This window comes from Podarcis melisellensis, assembly GCF_964234715.1.
Source record: "Podarcis melisellensis genome assembly, chromosome: 17".
Lineage (NCBI taxonomy): Eukaryota > Metazoa > Chordata > Lepidosauria > Squamata > Lacertidae > Podarcis > Podarcis melisellensis.
The window spans coordinates 15,640,563-15,663,427 of NC_138534.1; the positions used below are offsets into that span (position 1 = coordinate 15,640,563).

A 22,865-nucleotide genomic window follows, 5' to 3' on the forward strand; every position below is an offset into this window, starting at 1 on the left:
CTCAGGATACAAGGCAGACATGAAGAATACTGCACTCTCCCAGTTAAGAATTTGTCCAGAATTTGACCATCTCCAACACTTTTCTTACTTCAACTGAATACCATAGGTAAAGGTAAAGGGACCCCTGACCATTAGGTCCAGTCGTGGCCGACTCTGGGGTTGCGGCGCTCATCTCGCTTTATTGGCTGAGGGAGCTGGCGTACAGCTTCCGGGTCATGTGGCCAGCAGGACTAAGCCCCTTCTGGCGAACCAGAGCAGTACACGGAAACGCCGTTTATCTTCCCGCCGGAGCGGTACCTATTTATCTACTTGCACTTTGACGTGCTTTCAAACTGCTAGGTTGGCAGGAGCTGGGACCAAACAACGGGAGCTCACCCCATCACGAGGATTCGAACCGCCAACCTTCTCATCAGCAAGTCCTAGGCTCTGTGGTTTAACCCACAGCGCCACCCATACTTTTCCCAAATACTTGGGATTAGGTCATAAGACTGTACAAAATTCAGCACTAATGCAGTCATGAATTTGCTCATCCAGTTATCAGTGTGTTCTCAATTTGTTTTTATTTAGGGTGATTTAGGCTTCTGGTAAATAAGTAGAGGGCATCGGTTTGGTACTGCATGGACCACAGAAGGTGGTCTGTACTGTTCTGTTACTGCTCAAAACCCTGCTAATGTTCATGAACAGAAATAAGTTACAGAAATTGGCTTCAGATACCAGGGACAGGAGAAAAATACATGCATATGTGATATTTAACTGGCTTAGTTTACATTAAAAGTCACTCTACACAAATATTAGAGTGCAATGATAATAGGATGATAAATTTTACTTTATAAGAATTTTACCTTTACTTGGGATGAGAGCTGAATGCAAGATCTTCTTTCTGTGGAAAGGAACTACTTCTGTTTCTTTCTTTTGCTAGAGTCACCAAAAAGAAACATGTACAGAATAGTAGAGCATGTGGCGAATAGTAGAGCATGTGGCTATACATGAGATAGTTGGGTATTTTAAAAAGCTACAAATCAGCAAAGGAGGACACCTTCACCCTGGTGTGGCTTCTCTTTATCACACATACAGCACAACTAAACAATTACCTATCCCCCACAACATAATACAAATCAATATGGATAATCTGTCCCTAGCAAAAAAAACACAACAACAACCCATACCATCAAACCACACTGTAACAAACTGAATGCAACCAACCAAATTCTGGACTCTCTAATCTCTTGCAATGCCTATCTATCTATGTACATATGCACACAAATAACCTACCCTCGTGACGCTGACATGAAAACCCTGCACAAACACTATGCACTAGGACAGGGGTCTGCAACCCACGGCTCTGGAGCCGCATGTGGCTCTTTTACACCTTTGCCGCGGCTCCGGGGTGGATACTAGTGAGGGGAGGAGGCACATTGTGCACCCCGACACTCCCCACTGTGGCGGGCACTGTGCTGGCTGTGACGTCGCATGGGGGCGGTGCGTGTGTTAGTCACGCACCGTCCCAATGTCACCTTCTCGCCCACTGTCAGATTGCGGCTCCGGAGATATATTTGTTTTAAATGTCGCAATGGTTTTGCGGCTCCCATGTTTTTTTTCTTCAGAAATGGGTCCAAGTGGCTCTTTTTGTCTTAAAGGTTGCAGACCCCTGCACTAGGACGAAAGATCATTATCCCCCTACCTCCCTCGCTCCTTCTCTCTCTCTCTCCCCTCTCTTTCCCCCAACAGCACAACATGACAATAGTGTCTTATACCAAATGTGAACAAACTATGAAATAGACTCTATGAAAGTGGAGGTGCTAGATGCACTTTTACTTGTTTATTTGTTTGTTTTGTAACACAATGAAAAATTAATAAAAACTATTTTTGTTTAAAAAGGTACAGATTATCCTTCCCTTTGTGAATCAACAAGAGACTAATCAACAATGTAGAAAGTGAAGCACTTCCCGTATTTACTGAACTCTGAATGCATAAAGATTGGGATTGTGCATGTGCTGCTTAGTAAGGTGAGAGCAGTAAGAATACAGGAGTGGTCACCCTGCATAACTGGAAGGCTGCTCTGTGGAGGAGAACAAACTTTGGGAATTCACACGGGCAATCACTCAGACAGACCATCAAAATATACCTTAATGCAGATCAAGGCATCTTCCCAAACACACTTTATTATGCTAAGAAACTTTGCGAGATACCAAACAAAAAGTTCTCTGTGGAACACATATCTGAAATGCCAATGCAAATCTCATTCAGCTCAATCATGGCTCCTACTAGAACAGCATTTAACAGCTGTATATCAAGGTTCATATAAACTAAGCTCTCTTTGGACAACAAATAACGGTGTGAAGGGTGCACTGCCTGATGAGCCAAGAAGGGAAGACCTGGTAGCTTACACAGATGCTAACAGGATTTGCAGTGACACTGTGAAAACAAAGAGATCCGTGCTGTGAGTGACTTTAAAGAAATAGTTGCCACACAGCACAGGTTTCATACAGGGCTACTATACTTGTGACTGATTAAAAGATCTGTTGCAGAGGTAAGTAAATGGTTAGGATATGATTTTCAGCTGCTGCACCAGTGTAATGTCATACAACACTAACAATATTTGATAACAGAGTGGCTGTTTAGCCAGCTTGTTCATGCCTTATCAGACTTGTGATGTTGCCACTTCCTCATAGTTTGATCCCCTGCCACTCTGTTAACATATCTTAAGAGGAACAACTATGTACAAGACAAATGCATTTGATCACCATTAAATATTTGTCACATACATTGAAGAGCAGCATGGTTAAATGTGCTCAAGTCCATTTTTACCTTTTTGTAGCATATTTTGCTTGGGCCTTCTAAATGCACACTGTTTGGAGGCATGCAATTATCTTCCACCTTATTTTGTTCCAGTTGGTCATTTTTGTCTGTCAGTGGAGTATGCTGTGCTCTTTTTGCAGTTATTGTCCCCAGATTCTCGGAAACTGGTGTTTCAGAGTCACTATGAAGACCAGATTTGGAAACATTAGAACATTGGAGTTTAATGATCTCCAATTATCCAACAAAGCAGAAAATAAAGCAACCACATAATGATCTAGAAAAAACAAACACACAAACTAAAGTGCTATTAATAATAATAATAACAATAATAATAATACCCCACACATCAGGCTAGGTTTCCCTTCTGGGCAGCTTACAGCATATCAAAAAACATAAAACATCAAGCATTAAAAATCTCCTGATAAAGGGCTGCCTTCAGATGTCCTCTAAAAGTTGTGTAATTCTTTATTTCCTTGACATCTGAAGGGAGCGTTTTCCAAAAGGAGGGCACCACTACCGAGAAGGCCCTCTGCCTGGCTCCCTGTGACTTCACTTCTCGCAGAGAGGGAACCAGCAGAAGGCCCTCAGAGGACCTTAGTCCTCCAAACCTTCACCCCATATCCTGAAATTTAGAGAAATAAGTTATATGAAGTACTGACTATAAGAATGTATTTTCATCATCTTTATTTTGATTCCTTTTAAAATGTAATGGATGCTTCCTGCTTAAGGAAAGGGAATGGAGAAAGGAAACAGCAGCAAGAAATCCCAACAACTGCTCTGATTCCTTGCATTAGTTGCCCAGGACTCTGGGGGCCACTTATCACTTGACCCTTGGATGTTGCAACTGTATCTAAAGATCCAGAATAGAATAATTGTTCTGTTTTTCTTTAAGGAAATATGTGTATTGGGAAAATTCTGAGAAGCCATTAATTCTCTCCTCTAGACAGGGTTATGCATAGTTCAGACATTATATTTTCACTGGCATTGGCGTGACATTTCTGCATAGGCCACATGTGGCCTTGCTTGTCCCCAAATCTGTGGGAGAACTTTCCCCCAGAATTCAGAAAGAACCTAATGGTAACCATATAGAGCAGGGTGGGGAAACTGGTATAAGACAACACGGATGACCTAACTCAATCCATGACAGCTTCCTAAGCCTTTAACATTATATACACAAAGACATACACACACACATGATCAAATACTTGAGATAAAAAGAAACCTCAAATGTTTCCATTATGGCCCAAACTACTTACTACCAAACAGTGTTATGTTTCTGTGATATTGCCACCTTTAGTAGCAGAAGTTGAAAATGACTACTCCTCCTGTCGTGGAAGGAATGTAAAAGCTACAAAATTTATATATTATCCAGATTTCAAATTAAAGTCAAGGTCTGATCGAAACCATGGATGAGGAACCTGTAGTCCTCCATATATTGCTAGACTCTAACTCCCATCATCCTTAAGCATTGGCAATGGTGGCTGGGGCTGATGGGAACTAGAGTCCAATAACTTCTGGCGGGCCGTGGGTTCCCCACCCACATCTAAACTCTTAAACATCTTATAAAGATAATGTGCAAATTGTTACAAAGGATCTTCAATTATTATTGGTTAAGACAAGCATCACGTGACCTGGAAGATCCTTTGTTGTACCCATTTTTAAAATGGATGTTTCTTATTGCAGACTTATTCTGCACACATTTGGTTCATTTGATGAATACAAGTAACTGTCCAAAACCAACTTTCCATAACTGCAGATTTACAAATGTACTATACAATTCAGGTTGAACATGAAAAGGGGTGTGATAAATTTATTTGATTTTACAACATTCATAAGATTTTTTTAAAAAAACCACACACACAAAACCCACACAAATGAACATGAGCTAACCCCTTTCGGGAATACTGGGAAATATTCAAGGTATTATTCTCATGTGCAAATGGCAAGTTCTGAAAGTTGGATGACTCACATTACATGTATGAAATCAAATGAAGTGGGAAGCTGAGGAACTTTGCACCCATTGGCCTCTTACAACCTATGGGAACATCCTGAAGTGGCTTCAAATAGCATTTGCTAAGGACTGTTTCTAAGCACCTATGCAGTTATACTTACCTTTACAGAACTGATTTTTCAACCATCATTCAATTAAAGTTAGTACAATGAATGCACATAAAACATACATGAAATAATTAGTGTGGATGATCCTTAATTTAAAGGACGTTAAACAGCTTGTAGACATCTGGTTGCAAGCTGAAATGGGTCATTCAAAATTTATCTAACTAAATTAAGGGGAGAAAATGTTTCTACTCCCGGGTCGGCATGTCACAAGATAACTAAACCGACTTCGCAAGGCTTGCCTGGGAATCCTTAGCTGTCAGTGGTGAATATGCAAAGGGCCAGCAAATTAAATCAACCTGCCAAACTGTCAATTTCAAGCCTCATGACTGCATGAAAATAGCATCACTGGAAGAAATCAAGCATCGCCTTCTTTTGGGTTTCCTGGCACCTACTCAAATACTCGTGCAGTTGTGGCTAATTTTGCATGCAAATTTCAGTCAATAAACTCAGAACAAGACCTCCCAAGATATTTCAAAGGCTCTGACAGTATTTTTTCTGAATACCAAATCGACAGTAGTTAAAATTCAATCTCTATTTGCTAGTACTTTACATATGCACAGTGTCCCCTCTACAGAGCGAAGTTAATGAGAGCCGTACCTGCTTTCACTCACATCCTCCCAGCCGTCCTTATTGAAGTTCTCAAATACACCGCTCATAACCTTGATGGACTGATTGAGAAGAGACTGGTGATATCCCACTAAGCCTTTCTTCTTCCCTGTTTTCAACTTAACTTTGGCACTTCTACTCTTACACAGACATTGCCTGCAGGATGCCTCCGCATTGGCCATGGAAGGCACTGTCCTTGCTCTGTCCAGCGAACTCTGCAATTGCCTCACTTGACTCAGTAGATCCTTCTTTTCATCTCTCAGCGAGTTTGCTTCTGCCAATTGCCTCTTCAGAGAGGCAACCTCTCTCTCTAGCCCATCTATCAGTAGCAGCAGGTCTGCCTTGTCCTGCTGGACTTCTTTGATTTGTTTCAGTAGCATCTCCAGCTCCTTCTCACTGGCCTCTGCTTCTTCGTTCTGCTGTTTGAGCAATCCTTTCAGATCACTGTTACCTTTCGTTAACTCTTTGTTGATTTCCTTCAATCTCCTTGATTCTCTCTCGAAACTCTTTAGCCTCCTTTCCAGTTCCAAAACCTAAATACAACAGCAAAAAAATAATAAAAAATTCAGTTTTAACCTTTCAGACAGCAGTCAGTCTAGCAATTATGTCTTAATGTCCTATATACTCTCTATGAAAACAAAATTGCATCCAATGCAAGGGCAAAAGCTATTTAAAGTACCTAATCGAAAAATAATTCCAAGGTAGTGCAGATGAATGCATTTGAACTGCAATAATACATCTGTTATACAAAGGGCAGATGGTAAAAGGAAGTTAACATTCCCAACAAAGTGACACAGAAGTCTAAATATAGTCAGAGACTTTCAGCACAATCTTATACACGTCTGCTCAGATGGAAGTCCCATTGAGTTCAGTGGGGCATACTCCCAGGTAAGTGGGAACGGAATTGCAGTCAGGGGTGCCAACTTGAATAAAATATGGGAGGAGCAGGTAAGCCCGCCCTGCATAATCACAAGATGTGGCATGCACACACCATTTGAATGGCAACATCCATCAGCTTGGGAAGTGTGCCCTCAAATATTTTATTGGGGAGGCTGAAGAGACCTCGGCCCTTGGAAGCAATATATTGCTTGGACACTGCAATGGATTGCATATAGACTAACAGTAGACAGGAACGTGGGATGGGTTTTCTGGGCCACCTCCTCGATTATGGAACTCCCTCCCTAGGGAGATTAGATTAACCCTTTCATTGCTCAGCTTCTGGATGACAGTAAAGAGATTTTTCTTCTTTTTTAATAATAGCCTCTTTAGCCTTGTTGAGGTGTAATTGCTCAACATTCAATTTTTGTTTTCTTAGTTATATTTCTTCTTTTTAAAATTGCTTTCACGTCTGCTTTATACACAACCTTGAGAGCCGTGTGTCCAAAAGTTATCCCAGATATCAGACATTATAAAACTTTAAAATAAATTCGGCACATTAAATTCAGACTGAGCTACACTGTCACAAGAAATAATATTTATAATTTCAGTTATTTTGATGCTTATAAACTTAATACAATGGTACCTTGGGTTACATACGCTTCAGGTTAGATACGCTTCAGGTTACAGACTCTGCTAACCCAGAAATAGTACCTCGGGTTAAGAACTTTGCTTCAGGATGAGAACAGAAATGTACTGCGGTGGCATGGCAGCAGCAGGAGGCCCCTTTAGCTAAAGTGGTGCTTCAGGTTAAGAACAGTTTCAGGTTAAGAATGGACCTCCGGAACAAATTAAGTATTTAACCTGAGGTACTACTGTAGCTTCATTCAGATCTTTATCTGAATGTTCTTCAGCCAACCGTGGTCCCTGGAGTTCAATGTGACCAACTTTTAAAGGCTGGGTGCAGACTGGAGTCAAGCCTGCACCACTACAGTCACCCAGTAAGCCCAGTATTGCTCCCTGGGGATTGAGCCTGCCGCGTTGGGATGGCAACAGCTGCCCACCCCAAGCCGTTATTCACATCAGTAGTGTGGTGGCCCTGCGTTCTCCACCCCTGCCGTTTTGACGATGACAGTAGTTACTACCCGTCACTTATCAGGAATCTTAACTGCACAGGGAAGAGTGTAAGAACATTCCGTGAAATGCATTGACAGGTGTCCCCCCCCCCCCAAATACCTTTTGGGTGAACATGGGGAAATCTGGAGTAAAGATGAGTGAGGCTGGGGGAAATCCCCAGTCACAACTGTAATGAAAATGATACTTCTGCATGGTCATAGCAGACCAATGCAGGGCAACCTTGGTCTATTCAATCTTAGATTATTATTTTTCAGAAATACAGACAAAATGGTTAGTGATTCTGCCAGGATATTGCTTGAATGAATAAACCTCACCATCAAATTTGTCATTTTGGTGCACGAGCCAAGTGAATACTGTTAGCGTCAGAGCATTTAAACTTGCATAGGTGGTGTGTATTGATACAATTCTGGTTTCAATTAAAATCAAGATTGAAGTGGAACTCAGGGATGTTACTCTGACCAATTGTCAGTGCTTTTGAGGCTAAAAGAAGTGGCACTCTGCCTAAGTCCAGTTGGAGTACTGTCATTTATTACTGAAAATAGTTGGATGATGTTCCAGAAGGAATTGCTACAGCTCTCATCTCTAGTTATTCCCCACCATAAGCCAGCTACAATTGCAGCAAATAGCAATGAAACACCACCCTGTATATCTGGGTAGTACATACACTATGGAGTTAGTGCCAGAGCTGAAGCCTGTCTGATAATAATTTACGTCAAATTAGCCTCCATCATAAAGCCCTCCTATGTAAGATGCTTGGTGCCTTTTAGTTTTGTAAAACAGATTCTTCTTTATTTGGTGCAGGACTAGATCATTTACAATAGTTGAAAGGAAACAATGAATGTCTTCAAGGTTTATACCCTAAGGTCTCATGATAACACCTTTAATCCACAGAGATGGAATTTAGAGTGTACCTGGCAAACAAAATTACTCTGAAACACAGGTGATTGGTGTGACATCCTCTACTGTATCGCTCAAATTATTTCAATTACTCACTCTACCTTAAGATAAATGAATGTGAGCATTTCCTGTTCTGTGTTATTATTTTAACATGATGTTTGTCATTCAGTAATAACGAGATGACAGCCTTCATTACCTGACCATATGGCAAGTGTTAGAAGTATATGCAATCACATCATCTGCTGTAAATTACTGTACTTCCTACAAGCTAATTCACAAATATAAGATAAATGGACATAGCTATCCTGATATTAAGTCACAAGGTCTCGCCTATTCAGTTCAAGCACACTGTTAAAACTTCAGTTTAAGCAGCTCAAGAAATGGGGATGGAAAAGCAGAAAGACACTTTTAAATATATTTTTGGAGCAGACATATGGTAAAGCACAGCCTCCTAAGTGAGCAGCTGTTGACAAAATGAACTACTTAATATTAGTTTTAGAGATGTGGAGGCTCAGGAAGAAACAGCAACATTTCACCCCCTTTATCCCAGGCCTTCCCATTTCTTGCACCTCATCCAAGTAGTTTGTTCCTCAAGGGCTGCCAACATGACTTTCTGGGGCCAGTACATTGTATATGAATTAGGCCCTCTGCCCACTTGCAAAAAAAGGAGGGGGGGATAAGTTTGCATAAAATTTGCATATGATTTGTGTCATATCCAACTTGTGTGCACGTGTGGATGGGGCGAATGGCCCCCAAATGGGTCACAAACAACTAAGAAGACAGAATGTTGGTGGGTCAAGCTGTTCCCATAATTCTACTGCCCTACTAGCAAAGGCTTGACCTGCTTAATTTCTGCCTGCCATGCATCTGTTAAAGGCATAAGAATGCAGTTCTCCCCCATGAATTCGGTTTCATGAGCTGAAAACTGGTTACGTCACTGTACATCTTTCATCAGTTAATTTAGGCTGGAAATATTTACTTCAATATAACACCAGGTGTGGTATTTCAGATTGCTGGGGCAGGTATCTAAAAAGGATTAAGATCTGCAGCAACCAAGGTGCAGATAAATTCTAGATTAAACTGTTAAATAGCAAGCACTATATTATAAGAGCAATTGTGGTCATTTCTTCATGTTTCATAAGAAATACACTAATGTCATCATCACAGATCAAACAGCCTGTAATTCTTGGCTTTGGTTTTTAGCAAAAAGATTTGAGCCTCTGACATAATTATGTTGATTCGAAAGTTTAGACGAGCAGCAACAACCAACACCCAACAATTCCCCTTTCTCCTCCCCTCACGCTGTGGGCGGTAAACCAAGTAATATACACCACACTGCTATGTTGATGCTACAATCCTCTTGTGCAGTCAGAGAATAACTTCGGAAAAATTTAGTTTCAGTTCAGTGGTGGTTGTGTTCAACCCAGGGATTGTGTTTTACACAAACCATCACCAGTTTCGAAATATGTCAACTTCGGCCATGGGTTACAAAGCTGGCTTGTTTAAACTACAAAGTTAATGTAAAACATGACCCCTAGTTTGGTCAGAATTAAAAGGCATATTTAAGGGAAACAAAGTCACTGTCCTAGCTGTGCAAAAGCAGGGGAGAGTGTGTGAGCTTGAGGATGACTGCAGTGTGTGCACAGCACTAAACCATGGTTTACTGCAGCATTCAAACTGGGCCAATAAGAAGCCTATATACAGGGGTGGTACATTGGGCTCTTGGAAGTCTTTGATGATTTCATTCATTTATTTTTCACATGTTTCCTTCACGCAATATACCAATGTGCCTCTGCCCCCATACATGATTTGTGAATCAGCAAACCAGTGGCATCATCTTAGAGGTACCACATATAAGCATAAAACCAATTACATCGGGGTTGTTGGTTTTTTTTTAAAAAAAAATCACTATTTTGCACTGTGAACTTACACACTTATGCATACACAACCGAGTCTTGAAATTGTCCTTTCTGCAAGTATAAAAAGCCATTGGGGTGTAGTATTCACGTGTTGTGCTATAAAAAAGCAAACTGCGGCACACAAAATGTTTACTAAAGCTTCATAAAACAAAGAAATGCTTCCATTTACATCTAGATCTTCCCTGTCTCTTTAAATACATTTAAAAAATTTTCGTTCCCTCTACAAGAGACACATATATATTTTCCACAAGCATTGATTTCTGACACAATTTTGGCAGTTAGGGTTATTTTGAATTATGGGTGGTAATTAAAAAAAAGAACACATGGCTTACATTCATCAGTTCTGTCTTTTAACTTATGATCCCTTACACTGAAATTGAGATTTAACTTGCTGGACTCAATATCTTACAGATTAGGGTACCTTCAGTAATGTCTGTGCTGGTATTTCTTTCACATTCTTCTTTGGAGTACTGTTCTTGACCCCATCCTCTTCACCAAGTCTAAAGAGCAGCTCTGGAAGAGGAAATAAATAATATATTTTGACACCTAATATCCTAGTAAAACAATACCAAGGCATTTTAAGGAAATGGGCTCATTGGCTTCCCAATTATGAATAATGTGGTCTATTTTCTTGTCAAGCCATTTGGTCAGCCTCAAAAGAGTGACCTTTTTTTAAAGTCTTATGCTGTATAATTATTAATCCTTGTAGCATCACCATGTTCCCCCCCCCCAGTACAAGCTTTTCAAAGGTACAATAGATGTGCAGGTTAAAGATGCTGTACTTTTATTCCCATCTTCATTCTTTTATAGACTATTCCCTCTGTGCCATAAAAGGCAAATTCACAAGTCTTTTTATCTACACAGTCACTAGCAGTTTTGTTCTCTGGGTCTTATCCCCTGCCAGGAGGATCAGAGTGATTGGCGAACAAAGCAAACAGAAACAGAATTAGGGTGGACGGAACTTTAAACTCCCTTTCTTGTAAGGTGAAAGATCAAGTACTTTACAGGATAAGTCGCACATGCCATTCCACTGAAATGCTGGAGATTCATAGCAATTAGAAACTCCAGCAACCAACTGGTGACCCATCATTCTATTCACCACTCTGAAGATCATCCACACACTTGATGGTATCCCCCGACTGTACCTCCTCCTCGCTCTAGCCCCAAAGTTGAAAACTCAAAACCTATTTTTTGTCACATACTAACCACTGTTTATAAAAGTAAAAACATGTGTTTCAAATAGGCAATCTGGAACCCGCCTTGAAAACACGCCCCGCTGCTCCATCTGATAAGCCAATTCTGCGGCCCAGTTCCAACCATTTCCACCACATCATTCCAATGCCTTTTCTGCACTTTGTGCTGGATATATTCATGACCGCATGGGCAGAAACTCACTCACACAACTAGCCAGTGTGGTGTAGTGGTTAAGAGCAGTGGACTGGTAATCTGGTGAACCAGGTTCGATTCCCTGCTCCTCCACCTGCAGCTGCTGGGTGACCTTGGGCTAGTCACACTTCTCTGAAGTCTCTCAACCCCACTCACCTCACAGAGTGTATGTTGTGGGGGAGGAAGGGAAAGGAGATTGTTATCCGATTTGAGACTCCTTAGGGTAGTGATAAAGCGGGAGATCAAATCCAAACTCTTCTTCTTCTTAGCTTGCCCAAAGGACCAAATCATAGAATTGCAGAGTTGGAAGAGACCCCAAGAATCATCTAGTCCAACCCCCTGCAATGCAGGAATCTCAGCTAAAGAATTCATGACAAATGGCCACCCAACCTCTGTTCATAAACCTCCAAGGAAGGAGAGTGCACCACCTCCGGTGGGAGACTTTTCCACTGTCAAATGGCTTTTACTGTCAAAAAGTTTTTCCTGATGTTTAATCGGAATCTCCTTTCCTGTAACTTGAAGCCATTGGTTCAAGTCCTACCCTCCAGAGCAGGAGAAAACAAGCTTGCTCCTTCTTCCATGTGACAGCCCTTGATGTATTTCAAGATGGCTACTTAATGAATGCAGCATGAAATCATGGTTTGCGTGTCTGAATGGTTCACTCCAGCCAGTCCTTCTCTCCCAAAATATGCAGTGATGCACCCCTTCCAATTGTCCATTCCCATATTTAAATTAAATTCATCAAGTGCACATTAGCCAAGGGCCCAGAAAGTATGTTTGTGTGCATATACTAAGCCACAGCTGTGCTTTTAACTGTGAACTGAGCTTCTTAAAAAATGTTATATAAAGGAAATGGATTGCAGCAAAACTGCTCAAATGTTGCAAAAATATTTTTAGGGTAAACAAGACGTGCCTCCTAGGAGAATAATATCCACTATACCGGCTAAAGGTTTGCTTTAGAACCGTCATTCAAAAGTAAAGCAGACATGGCAGGTCACTTAAGAACTTTCAATTCACAAACAAAGGAGGAGCAGAAGAAAAGCCTGCTACTCTCTGTAGGTTAGCAATCCTCTTGGCATAAACAGTGACTAACAAGTTTGTTAGAGAGAATTAGATCTTTCTTTTGTCTTTGGAACATGTCATGGCCAATTAAAACTTCTGTATTCACAAAATAAATGGAGCACCAGTCTAAAGATAATAGAAGCTGAAAAAAGTAAAATTGTGCAGCTGGGGAATATGTACCTTTACCTTGATATTAATCTATCAGCTCCCATGTTAGTTCCAAGGCTAGTCCCTCAGCACAGTGGTACTGCATACATTTGCTACTTCCTTTAAGTAACATGCAATGGTAACACATAGAGGCTTTTCATCTTTTTCTAAATATTCACTCATTTGAATGTCAATTGTAGCTTTTACATCAACATTTACTTTTGAGGGAGTTTTTTGTTTTGTTTCTAATAATAAACTGATCAAAGCACTCAGCGTTAAACCTTATAACATGATTAGATATATGAATTACAACCACTGAATATAAGATTTACACACACTGAAAACAAAGGTGATTTAAATATCTTTTTTTTCCCGGTGATCCAGAATTTAGGAAACTCACAATGCAACAAATGAGAGAGAGAGAGAGAGAGAGAGAGAGGAGTTACAAAAGTTCATTGCTACCAAGCAAAGTATGCAGAATTCACTCTAGATTCAGGTGTCGATTGTGAGGTTAACTGACACAACACTGACTAAATGTACTAAAAGCTTCTCTAAACAGGGCTGCCTTCAGATGTCGTCTAAAAGTCTGGTAGTTGTTGTTCTCTTTAACATCTGGTAGAAGGGCGTTCCACAGCGCGGGCGCCACTACCGAGAAGGCCCTCTGCCTGTTTCCCTGTAACTTGGCTTCTCGCAGTGAGAGAACTGCCAGAAGGCCCTCGGCGCTGGACCTCAGCGCCAGGGTAGAACGATGAGGGTGGAGACGCTCCTTCAGATATACTGGACCGAGGCCGTTTAGGGCTTTCAAGGTCAGCACCAACACTTTGAATTGTGCTCGGAAACGTACTGGGAGCCAATGTAGGTCTTTCAGGACTGGTGTTATCATGGGAAAAGCAGGAGGCGAGAGTGCTGTCGCACACATGTCCTGCTTGCAGGCTGCCCACAGATACCCGGTCAACCAGTGTTAGAACAGGATGCTTGGACTAGATGGACCACTGGCCTGATTCAGCAGACTTGTCTAATGTTCTTATGTTTGGAAACCGAATTTCCTTAACAGCTATGCAAACAGTGCAATTTAAAGTTAAATTCAATTAATGCAGTAGGGCACACATTAGAGCCAATGCCTTTATGACTTAATTATGGTAGAGTGCCATTTTAGGAGAACTGTGACTCATTTCTTACTTATTGAAGAGCTTCACAACAAAGAAAGCACTTGAAGCAATGTATATCTGAAGTGACTGACATAACTGACACAGACAAGTTGCTAGATGCAAGGGGGACAACTGCCATAGATATGGTTTGATAGGCCATTTCTTATATCCATGTATGTGATCCTCATGATTAAAAAGGGAGAAGCTGAAAAATTCTTACAACAGCAAACCTCTGTGTAAGTAAACTGAGGGAAATTTATTACATTTCTTCCAAAAAGCTCAGGGCAGCTGTTTAGCCTTGTGACCTCCCTGGCAATTCTGACATCATACCAAACTATAGTTATCACCAATTGTGGTTTTTGAATTCTGGTTTCGCCAGCCAGGGTGTTAAGAAGCTTAAGTATCTTTTCAAGTAATTTGTGAATTGACAAACCACAGTTTGCATTTGGCTGGCAAACCAGCATCAGAGGCCATGATTTTAATAGTGTTTGAGAATACAGTTTGGTGTGATGTCTGAATTAACACATCATAATTATACAGCCATCACTCTGTTTCCCACTGCAACTGTACCATGGGGCCTAGAATGAACTTATGAAGCTGAGCATTGTGAGGAAAGAAAAGAAAAGCACAGAAACAGATCTAAAACTATGGTTTGGGTTATAAACTATAATTAGCACGACACATGGTTTGTTTGACATTATGGCTGAAATAAACCTACCTTCTCTTTCTTGTTGCAGGCATATATTCAGTTCTTGTATTGTAGCTTTATCCCTAGATGTATACACTCTCATCTGATCCAATTCTTCCTCTAAATTCAGTCTAGAAAAACACACACCAGAACTGAGCGCACAGCAGAAAGAATGTGGGGTGAGTGAGTCAAGGAGACATACCCTACAAAAACGTGCTGAATAAAACATGTCACTTAAAATACCGAAAACTTTTATACTGAATTTCAGGAAACACATATCAGCACTAGTGTTACCTGTATTTACGTGGATCTAATGTACCATTGAATCAAATGCGTACCTCAATTTTCAAATCTTTGAAATCAAAGAAGTATTTGCTGGCAAATGTAAATGTACTGTCAAATCTAATGTGCACCCTAATTTCCACGACATAATTTGGCCAAAAAAGGTGCACATTACATTTGAGTAAATATGGTAACTTTTAACACTAGTATGTTATGAGCAGTCCTGCTCCAGCACAGTACGATCAGCAAGAAAATCCTATGGTTCCATTTCTAGTCTCTTTAATTGAAAACACGTACATACATCCACTCTCAGATTTAGTTACAATGCCAACTTTTGGGGAAATCAGTTATCAAATCACAGCCATGTAAGAAGAAATTTGTAAAAGATCTGAAAACAGAAAGCATTGTCGCAACGGTCTGTATTTGATTTGATTTTCTTGAAATGCAATATACTCTCTATTATGATGCTATGCTTTCAAGTTTGAGTATTTGCCCATTGACAGATTTCACAGCAAATGAAAAAATTAACTAGACAGTACTGGAATGACTGTGACTTGCTGGTACTCTCAAGCTTTGCCAGTTAACAGCACAGCCCTTATAAATGCAGATCTCTTTTTCTTTCCTGTGCGTGGTTTCTGCTTCCATTGTAAGTAATCAGGGTTTCAGCTAAAAATAGCTCCCTCCCTTGAGTCAGGGGACGACAGAGGACAAGATGGTTGGACAGTGTTCTCGAAGCTACCAGCATGAGTTTGACCAAACTGCGGGAGGCAGTGGAAGACAGGAGTGCCTGGCGTGCTCTGGCCCATGGGGTCATGAAGAGTCGGGCACGACTAAACAACAACATGATGAGTCAAAGTCCCATCAAGTCATCTGTCCAGCAGCAGATAGCTCAGTTGGTAGTAGAGCACGAGACTCTTAATCCCAGGGTTGTGGGTTCGAGCCTCATGTTGGGTGAAAGATTCCTGCATTTCATGGGGTTGGACTAGAAGATCTCTGTGGTCCCTTCCAACTCTACAAGAAGAGAAGAAGAGTTTGGATTTGATATCCCGCCTTTCACTCCCCTTCAGGAGTCTCAAAGCGGCTAACATTCTCCTTTCCCTTCCTCCCCCACAACAAACACTCTGTGAGGTGAGTGGGGCTGAGAGACTTCACAGAAGTGTGACTGGCCCAAGGTCACCCAGCAGCTGCATGTGGAGGAGCGGAGACTCGAACCCGGTTCCCCAGATTACGAGACTACCGCTCTTAACCACTAGACCACACTGGCTCTCAATCACAGTTCTGTGATTCTATATGAGAAGAACTGTGTGGCAGGAGCAGCCCTGTCCTTTCAGTCTAGAAACCTCTTTTTCCCGAAAAACAGCAGTGCATTACACTAAAACTGTTTTAATTATATCCCTTGCATTTGAAGCATATTAGCAACCAGCATTTAGCTAAATTAATCCAGGACACAGAAAACTGGGGGGTGGGGTGGGGACTCAAAATTTCAGCCTAAAAAAATTACAAATAAGTAGGAAACAGAATAATTGTCTTTATGAAGACATCATAATGATTACAGATTAACCAATTATCATGACCTTAGGCAAGGTACCGGGGATACATGCAATAACCAGAGGCATTTATGTAAAATCTTATACACAAAGCACCTGAAGCACATAAGCAATTCCAGTAGGATCCATCAGAAAACTTTTTAGATCACTCCTCACAACTTCTCTATGATCCATCCTTATGAAATAGATTTTATTTCATTTCATTTTGCATTTTCTTGGACCAGGTGACAACTGTGAGGATCAATGTACACTATATGCTGTAAGCAGTGCTATTTCTCTAGAAAAAGAGGTGCCGGAGCTCACCATGAACACCTCTCTAATTCTCTTATAATGGCAATGGTGCCCACCTGAGAGGTGCCAGAACTGAGCTCCTGTAGGCTCCGGCTGAAAAAAAAAAAGCCGTCTGTAAGATATTTTACTACACATAATTGCTGACCCTTTGGATGAAGGAGAGTACATAAATTTTCAAACAATCTTTCAAACAAAATCATACAGGAAGCTAGAATTGGCTGCACGTCTCATTTAAGAATACATTTAGTGGTAAACTCGTTTTCCCCTGCATTTTGTGCGAAACAACCCTTCAGTGAGGAGGGTTTGACTTCCACCAAAATAAAAATCTTCAGCCCTGCGAAACACGATAATTGAAGCTTTGCAGCCACCCATTTTTGCCTGAAAAACATTGTAAAAATCAGGATTCAATAGGACATTAACAGATTGGAAATCAGGGCCAAATCTAAGAAAATGAATCTCTATAGCGACAAATGTAAGGTTCTGCACTTAAGCAGGAAAATCAGCTGCACAAATATAAGATGGAGGACACCGGGACTGCCAGCAGTACAAATGATAAGGGATTTTAGTAGGCTACAAGTTTAAGTCAAGAGGGAAGTAATAGTACTGCTCTGTTCTGCCTTGGTCAGACCATAACTGGAATAATGTGTCCAATTCTGCACACTACAATTTAAGAAGATTATTGGCAAGCTGAAAATGTGTGCAAAGGAGGGTGACCAAGATGATCAAGGGTCTGGAAACCAAGCCTTATGAGGTACAGTTGAGGGAACTGAGTATTTTTAGCCTGGTAAAGAGAAGACTGAGAGGAGATATGATTTTGTTTAGTTGTTTAGTCATGTCTGACTCTTCGTGACCCCATGGACCAGATCACGCCAGGCACTCCTGTCTTCCACTGCCTCCCGCAGTTTGGTCAAACTCATGCTGGTAGCTTCGAGAACACTGTCCAACCATCTTGTCCTCTGTCGTCCCCTTCTCCTTGTGCCCTCCATCTTTCCCAACATCAGGGTCTTTTCCAGGGAGTCTTCTCTTCTCATGAGGTGGCCAAAGTATTGGAGCCTCAGCTTCAGGACCTGTCCTTCCAGTGAGCACTCAGGGCTGATTTCTTTCAGAATGGATCGGTTTGATCTTCTTGCAGTCCATGGGACTCTCCTCCAGCACCATAATTCAAAAGCATCAAGGCTGTCCCATGAAGGATGGAGCAAGCTTGTTTTCTCCTGCTCCAGAGGCTAGGACCCAAACTAATGGATTCAAGTTACAAGAAAGTAGATTTTGACTAAATACCAGGAAGAACTTTCTGACAGCAAGAGCTGTTCGACAGTGGAACAGATTCCCTTGAGAGGTGGTGGACTCTCCTTCCTTGGAGGTTTTTAAGCAAAGATTTGGTGATCTGTCATGGGTGCTTTAGCTGAGATTTAGCTGCATTGCAAAGGATTGAACTAGATGACTCTTGGGGTCCCTTACAATGCTACAATTCTATGAGTCCTTGATTTTCATTAAAAATCTTAATGGATTTTCAAATATATAGTTATGTAATGTTTGGCAGAAGAAAAGTCCAAAGGGGTGTGCTGTAATTAAAATGGCATTCCATGCATATTTGTCCAGCTTGCCAAAATATGGAAAACAGCTGTAGTGTAGGACACCCCCAGTCAGAATTGCAAAAACATGGAAAAATCTACTTTTCCTATTGTATGATATCCTTCTGATACACATGTAGATAATTCCACTATTAAGAAGTTAGTTCCCCAAAAGTATAGATATATGCTTCTGCTTCTGAATGTCACTGATCTTTTACTATTTATTTAAAGTATTTATGAATCACCCGTATTCATAGATTTCTAAGCGATTTAAATAAAATATAAAATAACTCGCATCATAAAATAAAACAGCAGAATATTAAAAGTGACTGGATAAAATTAACATTCTGGAAAGGTTGGCTGAAATATAAAAATGCTTTCGCAGCACGTCGAAATCCATACAACGCTGGCGTCTGCCTCATCTCCACTGGGAGAGTGTTCCATAATGCAGGGGCTACTGCGCTCAATGCTCTCTTCTGAGCAAGCTTAGAGAAATTTAATTTCTGGGGGCATTAGGCACCTTAAGAACCTGGGCCTCTGATTATCTCAGGGATCTATGTGACCTACAGGGGGTGAGGTGCTCATTAATATACCACGCTACCACATTGTTCACGGCTTTATTCACTGGTACTAGCTTGAGGAGTGAGGAGGGTGAGGAGACTCCTTGTGGGTGATGGGTTGCGATGGGCTTGCTCGCAGGCGAGAGTGCGGAGCAGATGGGGCGGGAACTTAATTTGCCTTCCAAATCAGAAGTGGAATGCTGGGCAGCTGCGTCTGCAAAGAGAGCACCAGTGCAGCTCATGAGCACATACCCAGCGTGACCAGTGGGTATTTTGTGGTTTTGCATTTTTTATATTATAAATAGTTTTATATTAGGGACATGGGTGGCGCTGTGGGTTAAACCACAGAGCCTAGGACTTGCCGATCAGAAGGTCGGCGGTTCGAATCACTGCGACGGGGTGAGCTCCCGTTGCTCGGTTCCTGATCCTGCCCACCTAGCAGTTCGAAAGCACGTCAAAGTGCAAGTAGATAAATAGGTACCGCTCCGGTGGGGAGGCAAACGGCGTTTCTGTGCGCTGCTCTCGTTCGCCAGAAGCGGCTTAGACATGCTGGCCACATGACCCGGAAGCTGTACGCCGGCTCCCTCGGCCGATAAAGCGAGATGAGCGCCACAACCCCAGACTCGGCCACGACTGGACCTAATGGTCAGGGGTCCCTTTACCTTTTACCTTGTTTTATATTGTTTTGATTGATTGTATTTATTGCACTCTTATTGCATATCCTGGTCTGACAGCATACAGGCAGGCAATGCCGATCCTGCAGCGAGCTGTCGAAAACCTGCACCTGTCTGCAACTGAGCCGCAACATTCTGTATCAGCTGGAGCTTCCAGGGCAGAGCAAAGGTATCCCCACATAAAACAGACTGCAGTAATCAAGTCTGGAGACTACCCATAATCACCTGCTGCAGAATCTTGTACATTTAGACATTGTTTGAGGGGAGGGGCTTGGTAGCCATAAATGCTTCCCATGTACAAATGATGTTGATAACACTGATCCTTTATCCTGTAAACTGCTACCTGTTCTTTCAATGCTTCTCAAACACGGGATAAAAGCATGAAAAAATACTTAATAAAAACTGCATTTAAAAAGATGAATGTGACTACTGTTAATCCTAGACAGAATTTATGCCACTGCTGGTCTACTCATACAAAGCTGAAGGTTCCTGTTCAATGCTTCTAACTGGCCCTGTTCCTCCTCCCTTTCAACATTAGTCCTTTGTATAACATAGCCACCATAGCACAGCCAATAACAATTGGTTCACTAGGAACTCATTAACTAGGGCTGGGCGATATCTGGCTTTCAACGTCGTGATAGATCACCAGCTAAACATCATGATATACTGATATATCATATTGTCTGAAATAAGGATGGAGCTTGGTAGAGGCATTGGTTGGCTTCACGCTTTTTCCCACTTGGTGATTTTTGCATCCCTCACACCATGATTTGTGATATATTGCCAGGTCAAAATTATGAAACTGATATCATGATATAACCTCTAACTGGTTTTGGATGATATAGTGATAGATTGCCCAGCCCTATCAATAATCTGTTTGTGCTACCTGATAGTAACTGAAAAAACATGAAAGGCTGATGGGCAGCTTTTATTTATTTATTTTTCAGGTAGCATGAGGGGCTGGAAGCACTGAGGAGCATGGCCAATAGCTGCCTCTTCACAAATAAATAGCACGATTCATGTTGGTACGTGACTTGCTGTGGCGCAACATAATTTCTTTATGCCCCTTGATGGAAAAGCAAAGACCCCACAACACATTACTTTAAATACTATGGTGTCAGCCTAGTGGCTCATAGCATTACCACTTAGTTGCATAAACCAGAACAATCGTCATACTAAAGTGATTTTCATTATGACCCAATGAACCAGAAATATTCTTTCACTTGCTGTGAGGAATGCTATTATGTGAATATAGGAGTGTTACTAGGGAAATAAAGCTGTTTTTTGTTATTAAGAAAAAGGAAACCTAACACCATTTTTTCCTCAACGAATCCCTGTAAAACTGCTAAAAAACCTGCCCTTTAATTCTGCTGTCAATACAGATGTCATAAATTAAGGCTGAAGAAAACAACATGGCTCAATGTTCTCTTATTCTACTTCGCCAATATCCCCACCCTGCCAGTCTTTAAAGTTGCAAGATCTGAAATAAGCTTGAACCAGATCTGACTTCTTAAGCAGTCAAATACTAGTATGACAAAAGTTTTCCCTTTGCTCCTTCAATGTTAAGATTCAGGTACATCTGCTTGCAATAAGGGCAAGATATGCTCTTTCAAAAGGTCTGTATATTTGTGTGTCAACTGACAGCTTTGGGAGGCGAGAGCAAATCTTGGAGCAGGTGTTTGATCTAGCCTGTGTGAGAAAGCAAAAAACCATTACATACATTGGGGGATAAGGCTGCCAAAAGAGTGTAAAGCAAAAAAAAGAGAGAGAAGTACAAGCATTACTTACATTTTAGTCATGTTCGTGCTACAGAGAATGATTTATTGAATTCCTTGGCCAATTTGGACTATCTGAAAGTGATTGCAGTTTGATAACTATCAGCTAGCCAAGGATAGCTGTTCAACATTTTCTGGATCTTCCAACCAGGGTTAGGTGAACAGCCACTGCAAGCACATCAAGTTCCAGATGGTTGAAATGCCCAAATAAGGTATATCATAGAAACAAATGGTGCCTGGGTGTGCATCTGTATGAATTCTTAATGTCTTTCCTGGATATATTTTCCCCCAATTAATGACCAAGAAACATTTGCATGTTCACAGTTGTGAACTGGGTCAGTTCGCAGCAGCAGTAAACTATGGTTGGGCATTACAGGTCAAATCTGTATCCAGGGCAGCTGTGTACCAGCTCCATCTGGTACGTAGGCTGAGACCCTATCTGCCTGCAGACTGTCTCGCCAGAGTGGTACATGCTCTGGTTATCTCCCGCTTGGACTACTGCAATGCGCTCTACGTGGGGCTACCTTTGAAGGTGACCCGGAAACTACAACTAATCCAGAATGCGGCAGCTAGACTGGTGACTGGGAGCAGCCGCCGAGACCATATAACACCGGTCTTGAAAGACCTACATTGGCTCCCAGTACGTTTCCGAGCACAATTCAAAGTGTTGGTGCTGAACGTTAAAGCCCTAAACGGCCTCGGTCCAGTATATCTGAAGGAGCGTCTCCTCCCCCATCGTTCTGCCCGGACACTGAGGTCCAGCTCCGAGGGCCTTCTGGCGGTTCCCTCACTGCGAGAGGCCAGGTTACAGGGAACCAGGCAGAGGGCCTTCTTGGTAGTGGCGCCCGCCCTGTGGAACGCCCTCCCATCAGATGTCAAAGCGATAAACATCTACCTGACATTCAGAAGACATCTGAAGGCAGCCCTGTTCAGGGAAGCTTTTAATGTGTGACATTTCAGTGTATCTTTTATCTTTGTTGGAAGCCACCCAGAGTGGCTGGGGAAACCCAACCAGATGGGCGGGGTACAAATAATAAATTATTATTATTATTATTATTATTACACGAGTAAACCCTGAGCTTGTGCACTCCTCCTTCCAGCACCACCACACTCTGTGCTCCGATTCCTTAAAGGATTTCTCGAGTGTCAGCTGGAAGTGAAACACTGAAGAGTGAGAGTGAATTGGCACGCCTGAGCCTATTATAGCTGATTAGTATCACAGGGAGGGAATAGCCGGCTGGCACCCTAAATAAGAGCACTTCTGCTAGCGTTTGACATACAAAGTAACATTTTGTTGCAAGTCCCATTTGTTTCAAATGTACAGTGGAACCTTGGTTCCCGAACGGCTTAGTTGCCGAACAAATCGGCTCCCACAACGCTGC

At 41.7% G+C, this 22,865-nt stretch overlaps 1 protein-coding gene across 3 annotated transcripts in view; it reads right to left on the bottom strand.

Moving 5' to 3' along the window:
* The window catches only part of CNTLN (centlein), a 175,818-nt gene that overhangs the window by 67,951 nt on the left and 85,002 nt on the right, over positions 1-22,865 (bottom strand). For all 3 annotated transcript variants that reach the window (XR_014163921.1, XM_081893798.1, XM_081893797.1), the window contains 5 exons: positions 14,814-14,914; positions 10,774-10,865; positions 5,515-6,056; positions 2,809-2,980; positions 843-915 (listed from right to left, as the gene is read on the bottom strand). Coding sequence is in view for 2 of the 3 variants with exons in the window: in XM_081893798.1 (XP_081749924.1) it covers positions 843-915; positions 2,809-2,980; positions 5,515-6,056; positions 10,774-10,865; positions 14,814-14,914 (980 nt within the window). In the remaining variant the exon portion in view is untranslated. The remainder of the gene's footprint in view (positions 1-842; positions 916-2,808; positions 2,981-5,514; positions 6,057-10,773; positions 10,866-14,813; positions 14,915-22,865) is intronic.